This window comes from Chanos chanos, chromosome 6 (assembly GCF_902362185.1).
Source record: "Chanos chanos chromosome 6, fChaCha1.1, whole genome shotgun sequence".
NCBI classification, from domain to species: domain Eukaryota; kingdom Metazoa; phylum Chordata; class Actinopteri; order Gonorynchiformes; family Chanidae; genus Chanos; species Chanos chanos.
The window spans coordinates 16,519,801-16,534,506 of record NC_044500.1 but is presented as its reverse complement, the minus strand read 5'-3'; the positions used below and the strand labels follow the sequence as shown (position 1 = coordinate 16,534,506).

The window sequence follows — 14,706 nt, the reverse complement described above, 5'->3', positions numbered from 1 at the left end:
CATTCTGTCTCCGCTCTTGGTGGCGAGGAGGAGGGAGCGATTGCGGCTACACTTCAACAAGCAAGATCATCGGATATTTCCTATGTTAGTCTCAGCAAAGAAGCTTAGCCAATGGACCCTTGAATAATGGCAGCAAAGGAAGATCTTTACTCCAAAATTATCCCAAGGAGACTTCGACAGAACCTTTCTGGTACAATTAAACATGGATCAAATTTTGACGTCCTGTTATCGATGGGCTTTCCCAAAAGCAGAGCGTAAGTAAACAGATTCAGTGAATACAGTGTCAGAAAATCACACTTAACATTTTATACGGCTGGATTGCATATTGAGTTTACAGTGAACATGTGGAAGTGATAGTGCCGCAGTGTTTGGTGTGACATTGTGTTGCACACCAAACGTATTATATTGTACAAAGTAGAATTTGACACATATCACAAGATATTGCTTGTAGTTGCCGAAATTACAACCGAATATAGATAGCTTTGTAGCGGTGATTACTCGTACATTGAAAACCGTTAGTTTCTGTACAATTCCTGGACAATACATTTTACCGACGGAGTTTCGGACATTGCCTCTTTAAAAACCTGTATTATTTATCAAAACTGGCGCGTCTCCTGTGCGGTTCGATATGTGTTTATGGTAGGCAGGGATGTTTTCTCTCCGTAGAACCCCACCACAGTCAGGCTTCACACTTAACATTTTACATGCTGATGCTGTATCTTTTAAAAGACGTCCGTCAAATTACTGTCTAACTTTTAAAAGATGTCTGTCAAATTACAAAGTTTTCATTGTTTGCAAGATGAAATATATCAATGAATTTTGCCGTACAGTTGTTTAACAAGCAATCTCATTATTTTAAAAGTCTTTACATCTTTATGCAGATTTCTTTGATGATAATCTTCTTTTTAATATTGTTGTGTTAATTACTTGCTAGATTACCAGTTAAGTCGAGAAGGAAGTTAATAAACAAATGTAAAGGTAGATACTATCTTATATACTTGATTTAACTCGGTTTTGTTTATTTGCAGTGCCAAGAACATAAACTTAGTGAGGCCTTGGGGTCCGTATTACAGCCCCCTCGGTGACTGAAAGGTGTCTTATCAGTTTTGTTTTTTTTAATTGTTTTTTTTTTTTTTAATAACAGTACCGTAGTTATGATAATCAATGGCGTGGAGAGTGTACGTCAACTGTCACACAAGACAACTCGGAAAATCAACTTCTCGCTGCGTTGATGAGTTGGATTCTAGCCACTGGTACATCGCGCTATATACATCATGTTGTGTGTCAGGTTCTCTGGAGTGTGTATTTACCAAGTTAACAGACTGTTGTGCTCTGATCCTGTGTGTTTTTATCGGGCCCTTTGGCATATATTTAGCAGAAAGCAGGCACACCGTGGTAGTTGCTTGCCTCCAGCTCTTTTCACAATCATAGCCCATGACTTTCGAGCATTGACATAAGAAGATGATAACATTCATTTTTTCCACCCTCTCTCCAGCAGAAGTATTGACCCATTAAATTTCTTAAGTAATGGAAAGAGGAAATGCCCTAATTTCTTTTGAAGGATCCTATTCATAGCTGTCCCTTTCACTGATTTCCCACATTAGCTGAATGAAACATGGGTCCACAGTTGTATTGGCACAGGCAGAGCAATAGTGCCAGCATTGGGTTACTTGCTGATGCACACACGCACATGCACACACATACACACACACACACACACATACACATAAGTAAGCTGTACTGAGGAGAAGAGAGAATCTTGTAATGTCTTTGCTCAGTGTAGCAGATCTTGTGGGTTGCTTTTTTTATGTTACAGCTGGTAACCTAAAGTCACAGCTGGCTCAAAGGTGCTTAAAGATTTGTCAAAAATCTGCACTCACTTTCGTTGGAGTGGTTTTGAGTCTACATAGACCTTTTGGTCTACTGTGAAATGACCAGTCTCAAGTGTTCTATTTGCATGGTTTAACCCTCTGGTTACCCACTGTGATGAAAAAATGGAAAACTGTGGATGGAAAATTAACTAAGAAGTGACGCAAGATAAGCTTGAATGACAGCTATTACACATAACCGAGTTTATGTTCTTTGATTAGTCGTGTCCTTGTTCACAGCATGGTGGTGCAGAGGAAATAGAAAAAAAGTTCTCTCAACTTGATTGACATTTATTACTTTTTTCCAGTGTAAAGAAAAAGGCTACCAGTTGAAGTTCAAAAACACAGAAGAGACAAACTTAAGGTCTTGGACGATTTAAATATCTTAAGATCGACTGTAAAGTTCCTAAGGGGCTGTCTACAAACCATACAGTTTCTTATGATCAGTTCTCGGAAGTTTGCCATTTCTTCCACCATCCAGAATATTGCTTCTCTGTAGTGGGTCCCCAGAGAAGTGCAGCTAGCTTATATTTATACTATAGGCAGACCAACCACTTTGCAGTTTGTTAACAGCGAATTATGCTGGCTCAGTGGAACTCCAGTGCTAATGGAGAAGTCATTTTGCATGTGCAGACTGCTGAACCTCATATGGATTTCTCCATTTTTGGGCTTTTTTCTTTTTTCTCAGAGAAGGAGCACCGTTTAAGAGAAAGTGGATTTATATACTCTGACTTGTGGATACTCCTCTGCAAGAATTTAGTTACCATAGACAACTACAACTACCAGAAGAAAAAAAAAATTTTAGGATTAAAATAGCTATGTAGCTCTTACTGGCTCCTTGGGATGGGGAGACTCTGGTATGTTTGCAGTACACATCAGGCTTTTTAGATCATGTGTACATCTTGTTTGAGTTGTACCTGCCTGTGCCGTTTTAGCCGTTCATTTACCAATGCAGCCCACCCTTAAAATAGTGCTAGATAATTGTGGTTTCACAGAGCATATTATGTAAATGTCATTTGTTTCCTTCCTAAAACATGAGAGGAACACTACAAGAGATAAGACAGCTGACATGGCATGATGAAGTTCTTTACTGTTGATTTTTCTCATAGCCACAGGCCTATATAACATTTAACCTTTTCCATTTATATGCACTATATATTTTTAAACTGAACAGATTATGCTCAGTGTTTCCACACTTGTCTATCTCCCCATACACACACACACACACGTATAGCCTTAGAGACTCTGTCACAGTTGCTGCTGACTTGCCCGCAGGTGTTGGCTGCATTTTTTCGGATAGACAGCTGTGTGTTCCATCCCTTCCATCAATCCTTCTCTCGGACCTTGCATGTGGCAGCTGTTGTTTGCGAGCCTTGTCACAGCTACTATGGACTGTGCAGTAGTGCATCTGTTAACTGGTGTTGAGCTGGCTGAGCCTGGGCACAGAGTTATGGTGAGCCAGCACCTACTCCATGTTCAATCGGTGACTGCTGGGAATCGAGGGAGCAGATGCAGTCGTACACATGGGCAAGACTGTTAGCTGAGCTTTTCCTTTTCCTGTCTCTGAAAATACATACACGCTGCATACACAGACAAGGATGCAGTCTGTGGGGCCACATAATGAAAATATTTTTGCCAGCCATTCTTTTTTTTTTTGGACTAATTTGCATCTCCATTGTTTATAATGGGCCTCTGTGTGTGTGTGTGTGTGTGTGCATGGGCTCTCATTTGTGAGTCCGCCATCTGTGTCCGTTGTGCCATTGCCAGACCAAGAACGGTCAGTCCAAGAGCAAGCGTTTCTCTATCCTGCTGCTTCACTACCTCAAACTGGAGTCACTGGGAGGAACCACAGGACAGGGTTCCTTTCTCTGCCAACACCAAGAGTCTTTTTGAAGTGGTGTGAGATCTTATGGGCTTTTAATTACATGCCTCAAATGATCCTGAAGAGCAGATGTCAGTCTACTCAACACTCCTGAAAACCTCAACTGGTTTTTACTGTCATTTTCTATTTCAGCTTTTACAGTTGCTGGTTTTGAATTTTTATTGGCAGTATAATTACAAGCAATGTTAGTCGCAATTAACTCACTGTGCAAATTTACAACACAAAATAAATTCAAGAAACACAGTGATGTTCTCATCGTGAAGCACTTAATCGTATTAAATATGTTTAACATCGTTGAAATTAAAATCGTGCATTTCGATAAACAATGACATTTTACTAAAAGACTTTCTGACACATATTTATAATATTTGAAAATTATTTTCTTTTGATAGCATGGGTTTTGCAGAGATACCAAAATACTATTTCAGATAACGCTGGTAACAGTTAGTTTTTGGTATTGTGGAACTGAACTTGAAGCCTGTCAGTAATCTTCTATTCTTGTCCCACAATGTCTCTTCTCTTTCACATATCTGTATCTGTTAAGTCACCTATTCAAACACAATTTGTCCTTTGTGTGCTTTTGTTGAACTGCTCCACTTTCGTCTCTCCAGCATAATCAACTCAGTGTTTGAAAATGGAAGTGAGGAGGTCCACGGTTTGGTTTTGGAAAGAAGCAGTTGGCACCAACAACCAAGGTCAATTAGGACAGAGAGATGCTTCTGTTAACACATTGCATTTTATCTTTCATGGTTAATTTTGAAAGAATGCAGAAAATATGAGTCCCCTTCAGAACAATGAGAAGATAATTGTTCTTGAAGACAGTCAGGGGACTGTGAGCCAATCAGGGAACTTTGGATATGTTTTTCTGTGTTTCTTTCTTGTTAGTAAGTAATGCTCTGTAACAATGTTGTTTGGTTATACAGTTTAATAACAGTGTGCGAAATCAGTTTGGAAATAATCTCACAGATTTGTACTACAATGTTGGTGGCTGGCTCAGATGTTTTCAGTGTTACTGAACTTACTGAATTTCCGTTAATATGCTTATGTTGGTACACTCTGTATTCTGAAATGTTGTGAAATTAACAGAGGCATACAATTGCTTCTAATTGGTCAAGGAAAATACTTTTTGAGTCATTCCAAACAAGTTACTGCGACAACAAGACCCCCATCCATCTCTCTCTCTCTCTCTCTCTCTCCCCCTCCCCTCTCTACCCCTCTTTTTCTTTCTCTCTCTTTCTGTCTTTGTTTATAGCTCTGAGATCTTTGGTAGAATCCCAACATCAGACAATAAACCAATTATCAGTTTATTTTTATTTTCTTTGAAGCCGTCTCTTCTATTCTTTCACAGCGTGAGAGAAGTAAACCTTCTCCTATCTGTATGACTGCAGATTGGTCAGAAGATCTTAATGGTTTGGTGGTTCTGTAGCTTGATGGGATAAGGTTTTACCGCTGTTAGAAGACCATTCCTGACTCACACTCCAAGGATCCTCTGTGCTTTAGCTTTGCAGGAACAAAGCCTGGATCAGGTCTGTAAACAGGAAGTGTACGGATGCAAGGGCCAGAGCCATGGGATTTCCCCAAAAAGTGGGGGGTGGGGGGTGGTGGGATTGGGGAGTGGGGGTGGGGTTGGGTGGGTGCCTGTGTAGTCAACTTCTCCAGTTGTGCTTTTTTGAATTTACGTAATAACACTAAAAACCTAAACCCTATAATGTAGCAGTCAACTAATGTAATCATACTCTGTGCTTCACAAGTACTCAAATGTCTCATTCAGTAATGTGTCAGAATGTGTGGTTTTCCCTTCCTGTGTAAGTGTTGCTTGTCACGCCACTACAGGTCTAAGACATGACTTACACCTCACATAGTCTTAAGGAGAAAAGAGAATGTTCAGCTACAGTCAACTGTAATGACCATATTTGAAGAACTTGATCATAAGATGCTTACATACTAGAAGACATACAAAATTTCGACACAAGTTTTCGAAAAAAAAAAAAAAAAGAATAAAGGAATTGTTAGTAAGTGAGTCATTGAAGCGAGTCAATGAAAGCAGTATGAACTTTGACATTTAAGAATTTTACCTCTTCTCCTTATCTTTATTTTAGGCATTATTTTTCAGTTGTTACTTCTGATCACTCTTTTATGTACCATAAAACCACTGTTTTTATGGGGCAAAAGTGTGTGTATTCTGTGGTCCGGTCTCTGTTACTATATTTTGTATATTTCTCTTATGGACAACATATTCATTCTCTCTGTCTGTGCAACAGTGTTTGCCTTGCAGAAAATAAGTTTATTAAGGGGTGTAAAGAGGACTAATTTAAAGTGATTACTAAGATGCATCAGATGCTTAATATACAGATGTTTCCACCTCTCTCTCTCTCTCTCTTTCTGTCTCTCGCTCTTTGACACACTCACACACACTTTGGATGTGGTTGTTACCATGCGTGGGTGGGTACATTTTTCCAGTCTTAATTTGAAGAACTCATAGAATTTGGTTCATTGGAAAATGTCAGTTTTGTGCTAGAAGTGATGGAAATATCTTCAATGAACAGAGCGAATATTCAGTTGTGAGCAGTGACATCATTACATGAAACAGCCTCTCCTCATAAAAAGAAAGACCACTGCTGTATGACCGTTGAACTTTGCAAAAGCAATTATAACTCAAACATTAGAGCATGAACAATAAGAACTAATGATAAATTAGAGATAGGCGTTGGAACAACAGATACCACAATAGCTATAGAGTATGAATTTGTGGAAATACCATAGTTTTAACATTGGGAAACGTATGTGTTTGTTTTATGTTGTATGGCATGGGAACTGATTGGGAGGGGATGCCTATGGAAACAGAGTGAGGAAGGTACACTGTGCTTCCATATGGCTAAGGTGATTTGATGTGTAACTTTATGTTGAGATTTTTTTCACCTTTGGAATTTAAGTGGAACACAAATAAAAAGCCTTGCAGCCTATTTTCGTTCTTTCTACTGAGAACTCACTTGCAGATGTGGTTGCACTGTACACATATGTGGGTTCATAGATGTCCTGCTTGGCTTCAGTTTCTGAGTGTCAGGTAGTCAAATTGTTCTTAATAATAGAGGGGTAAGACTCAACTACAAAATGCACATTTAGGCAGATATAAACAATTCTCCTTTTCACAACTGTTGTTCTGAGGAAGGGTGAGAGTCTATCATCCTGGTCTGCGCACTTTAAATTAGGTGCACACCATCACATATATTGAATATGTTTTAACCCCTTGAGTGAGAAATGATAACTTACAGCTAACATATGCAGTTACAAATTTGATTTTCATAGTCATACATGTTTCACTATCTATGTGGTTCACCGCTGTTCTGCAGTGTCTAGTGTATTTAAGTTATCAGGGTGGCCACCTTTTCAACGTTGCGCTCACATGACACGTCTTACCACTCTATGGTTGGCCATAACTCATACTGAAAGTGTCTACTGTGGTGTTTTCTATGTAGATGTGTTTTCTGTACAAATGTATCTGTGTATTCACTGTGGTCCACAGTCGTTGGCCTTCTCTTAAGCTTAGGCTTTCCTGTCACAGGCATGCACAGGACTGAAGGGAAGTCCTGTGATACACGTTGGAGTTTCATCTTACAGCTGATTAAATCTGGCTCCATGAGACTTCTGGTGATACCTCATAGAAACAGCCTGGTTCTCATAGTGGAAGGCTCACAGAGATGCTAAAACTTAGCTGAACTCTAGAACTCATGTTATCTGACTTTTGTGGGTGGAAAATTCTTATCTTGATAGTTGCTTTAATGGAAAGATCATTAAAGATAAACAACTGATACAAGACCATTGTAAAGATCAACATTTATGATAATTTATTGATGAAAGCTTGCATGCCTCTCATCAAGTAAGAGTTTATCACTGTTCTCAGGAAACGTATTCATAAACGCGTCTCTCATGTGAACAGATGGATGTCATTGAAAATACGACATCCCCTGTTAACCTCTTTTAAACGACAAAAAGAAAAAGAAAACACTGCTCATTCTTGCATTGGATAAGATGTGTTCTCATTGTCTTGCTATACATGCCTATCTCATTTATGTTTGACAAACCCTCAGATATGAATCATTGGTTCATTTCCTGGCCAATGGTTTGTGGCCACAGACACAGCACACTTTAGACACTTATATCTCAACGCTAAGTAATCCTTTTTACTGAGCATGTTCTCTTTACTGATAGATCTCTGAACAGACAGACCTCTTGTCCCTCTTGAAGCTCTTCTGCACAGGGAAAGCCAAATTATTCAGACTAACAACATTAGCTCAGTGGTGAATGTACCATTAAAACTTCTAAGGAGATTTTGTTGGAGATAAAAGACAAAGAAATAGGAGGTTGTTAGTTTATCGGGTTCTACTTGTGCATTCCAATAATCTGCCCCTTCAGTCATGATCTCGTCTCTGTACTGAACATGGTCCTTGAGTGCTCAGGACAGTTTAAATGTGTGGAGAATGGGAGGAGAGAAATTCTTATTGCACAGAAGTTTTAAGCTAAGCTTGGTGATGATTTGAACAGTGTGAATATACACAGTGTGAATATTTCTGTGTTAGAAACGTCCGCTGTAGTTAGTGAGGTTAAAGACAGAGATGTAATAGGAGGACACAAAGAACCCATTTGGACTATGATAGCTCTGTGTGATCCTGGGTAGGTCATGTCCTACCCTACTGGTGTTTGAAGCATGGCAAAGCTTTTAATACTAAATAAGACCTGTTCCTCTCTCTCTTTCTCTGTATGTGTGCGTGTGTGTGTGTGTGTGTATGTATGTGTGTGTGCGAGAGAGACAGAGAGTGATAATGTGCATCTTTGCTCTTATTTTCTTTTATCATCATATGACCAAGAGCGATCGCTTCGCCTACGCAGCCCGCCTTTTCTCTCAGTTTTTGGCCATATGTGCTGGTGAGGCATTGTATTAATCATACATCAGCAGGATCCCTTCACCCATTACACAGGCTTTCCACTAAAACAGTCACAATGAGTGAGTGTGCTCATGTGATGTGATGTGGGCAGTCAACCACTTCTGTGTTTATTAGGTGCCTCCTGTGGAAGGATGAAGAGAATGAAGTGTTGCACTTCGAGGCCGTAACTCTTGTCTCATCTGAAAGTGAGCCGACGGGGGAACCCCTCCCATGTTACGTCAGGCGTGCAGTGTTAAGTCTTTCTATAGTTTAAGCACCAAGAAGTTCTAAGTTGCAATCTGAACCTGTTCTGTCACACGTGGTAGCTTTGGGGATGTCCTCAATCATGTCTCACATCCTCATACACAACGGATTTGCTCTTTTGGAGCAGAACAATATGTCTCGACCCTCACGGTGCTCTGCGTTGTCAGGTGTGATAAGCTGCTTTTTACAGGTTTTAGATACAACAATTAGACATCAGCAAAAACCTGCGTTTCTGCACCTCTCTGTCCTACTGTGTGGAGAACTGATATTTTAACAGTGCTTCCGTTGTTAAATATAGATTATGTTTGGTCTGAACTCACACTCTTAATCAGGTCAAAATAGTTGGTGGGGCAATGGAAAAAAATGCATCTTAACTGTACTCAGATTGTAATGTTTGATTTCTCTCTTGTAGACTGAAGGCACTGGTATCAACAGGGGGCAGGAGTGTACAGGCAGCATGTGAATGGTGAGTTCTCTTGAGCTCAGCAGGGCGTGCTTATTTTATGTTAAACCAACCAACAGAATCCCATCATTGTAGCACTGTGCTGCCCTCTGCTGGCTGAACTTTCAATGTTCATTAACAGAATGTTACATCATCAATCAGAGGCACTGCTGTGAGGCTCAGCATTGTTTTAGTGTGATAATTCCTTGATATGTATAGCTGTGTCTATGTAAGGCTTGATCCTTCTTTTTGTAGGCTGTTCTCCCATGTGGACGACCCATTCCTGGACGATCCTCTACCCAGAGAATATGTCCTGTATTTACGCCCGAGCGGTCCCCTACAGAACCAGCTCTACCACTTCTGGCAGCAGTCACGTTTGACTTGTGGCAAGAATAAAGCGCACAACATATTCCCACACATCACACTTTGCCAGTTCTTCACGGTGAGGCGTCAAGCACCGACGTCATGTTACTTTATGTCATTTTACGTCATTAACATACAGTGCTAATCTTGAAGGTTTCAGTAATGTTTTTCATTCTTTAATACTGATTTCTTTCCTTTTATGGTGTTTTATTAGATTGTAATCTGATTGTATTTTGATACATCTCAGGTTTTTGTTGTTTTGGTTTTGGCATTTTGCCATCTATGTTTTATTGCAGTGCGATAACATTTTCTTGTTCTATGATGTTGTCCTCTACCTCTGACAGTGTCTTGTTTTTTGTCTTCAGTGTGCAGACAATAAGGTGGAGGCTTTGTGTGGGGCATTGCAGTCCACTGTGAATCAATGGAGAGGTCGTTTCCCCACCTCTTTGCCTCTGGAGCTCTACACATCCTCAAATTTCATTGGCCTCTTTGTAGAGGAGCAGACTGCTGAGTTACTTAAGAAGTTTGCTGTTGACTTTTCCGTAGAGGCTGCCATCGCAGCAGGTTGGGAAAGATGACAGTGGAATAATATCTCTGGAAATTTTTAGTGACGGCTAACAGCTAACAAGCTTCTCTGACACTGTGTGATAGCACATCAGTTACTGTGTTTAAAACTTAACTCTCATCTTTAAAATGAAATGCATTAAAAGGGTTTTTTTTTAACTTTGTTTTTTCTTAATTGCATTAGTTCGAATACACAACTATGAAGGGGCTTGTGATATGAGGTTTTGCTATTTGCATGTGTTGTTGATGAAGAACACTATATTGGAGATTAAAAGATGTGGATGAATCAGCAAAGCTATAAATATTTCAAGCTCATGAAACTGTGAGAATCAGTGAGCTGGATGTGATATTTCTTCAGCAAATGATCATGATGATTCTGTTTTGCTGCTCACTTGTCAGATGTTCATGTAGAACCCCATAAGAAGCAGCTCCATTTGACGTTAGCCTACCATTTCCCCGCCAGTCATTTGCTTTCACTGGAAAAACTGGCAAAGGGTATTGAAGTCAAACTGGGCTGTGACTGGCTGGCTGTTCTCCTCTCACGGGACATCAGATTCGCAAATCATGAGGTGGCTGTTTTACAAGAATTATGGTTAATGATTTTATACACCATATGTTTTGTATGCAGGGAAATGTAGTTCTATCTTCCAGCAAACTGCCTTACTTCACTTTATGTTTTTCTTTTAGACTCTGCGGGTGATGTACCCATATGTTCCTCAAAATGAGGATGAACTGGAGCTTGTACCTGGTGACTTTATTTTCACATCATCTGCGGAGCACAGCAGTATTAGTGAAGGCTGGGTGCACGGAACATCTCTAGGCATGGGGCTCTCTGGTCTTCTGCCTGAAAACTATGTCAGCCGGGCTGATGAGTGTGACACCTGGGTATTCCATGGGTAAGCTTCCTGCGAAACAGAACTATCGGATAAAACAACGTATGGTTCCATATTGACAGTGAAATATTTAATCAGACAAGCTGTTGGTCAGATGTGAGATTCCAGAAGTCTCACTGGTGCTTTCTTCCTCACTGTGCTATGGTTATTGGAATGTAATTGAAGCAGTAAGCACTGATCAGTCATAATTACAAACAGCTGTGTGTGTGTGTGTTTTCTGCAGGTCATATAGCTTCTTTAGCACCTGTCCTGGAGAAAAAGGGAGTAGAGAGAGCAAAACACTTGATTCGCTCCTGAACAACACAAGACAAGGGGACTCATCTTTCTTCAATGTTATCTGTCAGCCTATGCAGGTGCTTCCTCTGAGTGTTGCTCTCATCTGTTTTGTAGCTAATATTAATAGTGCCAAAGATAAGGTGCAATATCATTTGCTATGTACATAAAGAGACAGACAGTTACTTACATTTTTAAAAAACATGGAGCAAACAAAATTAGAAAATTTCATGTGCTTTTTTTAAAAACTGTATCAAAATGCTTTTGTACTTACTATGCTAAAGATGCTGCGGATAACCAGTCAGTCTCGATGTCCAAAAAGGACCCTATTTGTCTGTCGCCATGGAGAGAGAATGGATGTAGTGTTTGGGAAACACTGGCTGTCACAATGCTCTGACTCCAGAGGTATGCTTACAGTTATTCACCCTGTTATTTCCCAAACAGGTCCACATGATGTAATTTAGCTCTTAGCTGGCTTATCGATGCCTTAAAATTGCAGTCATTACAGTAATACCACTAAGATTGAAGATGTATTTTTTTCCTCCGCAGGCAGGTATATGAGAAGTAACTTAAATATGCCCCCTTCATTACCTGTGTCGGATGATGGAAACAGAGATTATAACATGGATTCTCCTATTACTGTGTTTGGGTCCACACAAGCCAGGATTGTTGGTATGTAGACTTAAGATTTGGTACTTCTCCAACTCTGTTGAAAGGGTGCTTCAGTATTTTATGTGCTTTTGGTTTGTTTGTGTGTCTTATTTTAGGTGAAGCTTTGCTGGAGAGTAAGACTTCTGTTGACTTTGTGTATTGCTCGCCCAGCCTCCGTTGTGTCCAGACAGCTCACGAGATACTCAAAGGTATGTTGTTTGTAACTCATGTCCCCAAACAGAGTCAGTAAATTCTCACCATCTCTGTCTCTCTCTCTCTCTCTCTCTCTCTCTCTCTGTCTCCCTCTCTCCAATTCAATTTGTAGGTATGCAACAAGATGGTAAGATGAAGATCCGAGTGGAACCGGGGCTGTTTGAATGGACAAAGTGGGTCTCCGGGATGTCTTTGCCTGCTTGGATACCTCCCGCCGATCTTGCGGCAGCCGGCTTTAGTGTAGACACAACATACAAGTAACTCAACGCGAAGAACTTTATTTATATTATTCTTTTCTAACATAACTTGAAATATCTGGGTCAAATGTTGCTGTTTTCCTTCCCCTACAGACCTCACGTACCCATTAGCAAACTATGTGTGTCAGAGTCTTATGACACCTACATGAGGCGAAGCTACCAAGTTACCAAAGACATCCTGGCCGAGTGTAAAAACAAGGGTAAGACTCGGAGAGATTCAGCAGTCATTGGAACATTTCCTGAGTCAATTCCATGTCGTCCTCATGTAGCCCCTGTCTTCCCCTCGATAGGAAACAATGTCCTGATTGTGGCTCACGCTTCCTCACTAGAAGCGTGCACTCGCCAGATCCAGGGCCTCAGTCCTCAGAACTCCAAAGATTTTATTCACGCAGTGAGGAAGGTCAGAGTTACTTTTTTTTTTTTTTTTATTTTGTTTAAATTCTTGTTTTTCCATTCGGTCTTCTCTGGCTTTGTTTTTTTCTCTTTTTGTGCTGCTTTTCTTTTCTTTGAGTAGTATACAAGTTGTTCTCTGTTTTCAGATTCCTTACTTGGGCCTGTGTGCCTCTGAAGAACAAGGGGACTCAGGTATATGGCAGTTAGTGGATCCACCCATTCTTCCCCTTACGCATGGCCCCAATCACAGCTTCAGCTGGAGGGAAACTCTGCTGCAGCAGTGACGTTATGTTTCTTGCCTGCTCATAAGTCACTCTCAGGACTATGGATGAGAGCTTTGGCCTATACTGGTGACAGACGGAGCTCACGCCTGTATCTATTAAAATGGGCGTAAACTGCGTAAGGAAGTAAGCACATCAAGTCAAGTCGTGTCAGACTTGACAGTATTTATGTTTACATTTTAAAAAATGGAGTTTTTTGAGAATGATGGATATTCTTCAGTTAGTGCTAAAGCAGAAGAAAACTATGTTACAGAGCACTGTGTAATCTCAGGGCGTCGCTGAACACATCACAGAAAACCAGTGAAGCACAGGGATCTGGTACCTTACCTACACGGAAAAGTGTTTTACCAAACTCTCTTAAAAATGCAAGTCTCCAAATGCTGACTTAAAAATAGGACATTTTCCATTTTAGGAGTACTGTGCTTGTGTAAGTGATGTTCTCTGCACTGTTCTTGAATAAATTATTGACAGGGTAAATTCTATTTGCAGCAGTCATGTGGGTTTTAAAATTTGAACTTTAAACAAGACAATATTCATTATCACGCAAAATCGACTTGTCCAGACAGGATTACATGTTTTGTTGAAAGATGACAGAAATTCAAATTTAGGAAAAATGTTCAAGTAATTGTACTTCTTTTAGATAAGGCGGTAGAGACCGTATCACAAGTGAGTGCAGTTCAATTTAGTTCAAGGGTTTGTTTAACTTACTATTAAGGGTTAGACTGTTAAAAAGGGTCTGACTTTTTAAAGTTTAGTGAAAAGTCTGTTTCAGTGCTGTGGTCCCCTAAGAGATAATACAATGATGGGATCTTTCAACAGGGTAACAGCTTTTGGATTTCAGGTTCATACACTATATACTTGCTAAGTTCATATATATATATATATATATATATTACGTTTATATGGTTTTCAAGATTTCTCAGGACTGGACACCATTGCACTTATTTGAGTAGTAATTCCTGAGACTTGCCTGTTTTGATCAGAATTATCATAATTCCCTTCTTTCATCTCACAGAAGTGACCTAACCCATTGGCCTATAGTTATTCATTGTCACAGCCATTTTGGCTGACTTTGTCTAGGCAAGACATAAGAAAATCGCTGTTAATAATCTTTCACTTGTCATCTTTTAACAAATACTATCACATGGCATACAAGAGCTTAAATACAGCAATGCAATGTTTTGCCATATAGCCTCAGTAGATGTGGCCTATAAATGTACTGTCAATAAAGTTATTTATTCAGTCTTCTATGCGAATATGTTCCTTATATGTATGGCATAAAGTACAGTAATTATGAAACTGTGTCACCTGAAAAGCAAACTCTAATGTCCTTCATCCACAGTAATAATGTAACTATTTTGGACGACACACTTTTCTACAGGTAACTGACAAAACAAAGGAGAATGGAAGATGATGTTTTACGAGCGTGTCGGGGTACCA

At 39.9% G+C, this 14,706-nt stretch overlaps 1 protein-coding gene across 1 annotated transcript; it reads left to right on the top strand.

Moving 5' to 3' along the window:
- The first annotated feature begins 126 nt into the window (after positions 1–126).
- LOC115814731 (ubiquitin-associated and SH3 domain-containing protein B) lies at positions 127–13,269 on the top strand. Its single transcript, XM_075353579.1, is given in 14 exon segments — positions 127–254; positions 9,349–9,402; positions 9,634–9,820; positions 10,107–10,305; positions 10,705–10,874; positions 10,993–11,287; positions 11,511–11,551; positions 11,756–11,876; positions 12,021–12,143; positions 12,239–12,331; positions 12,448–12,592; positions 12,686–12,792; positions 12,883–12,992; positions 13,132–13,269. Coding segments are annotated over 14 exon segments (1,911 nt in total).
- The last annotated feature ends 1,437 nt before the right edge of the window (positions 13,270–14,706 follow it).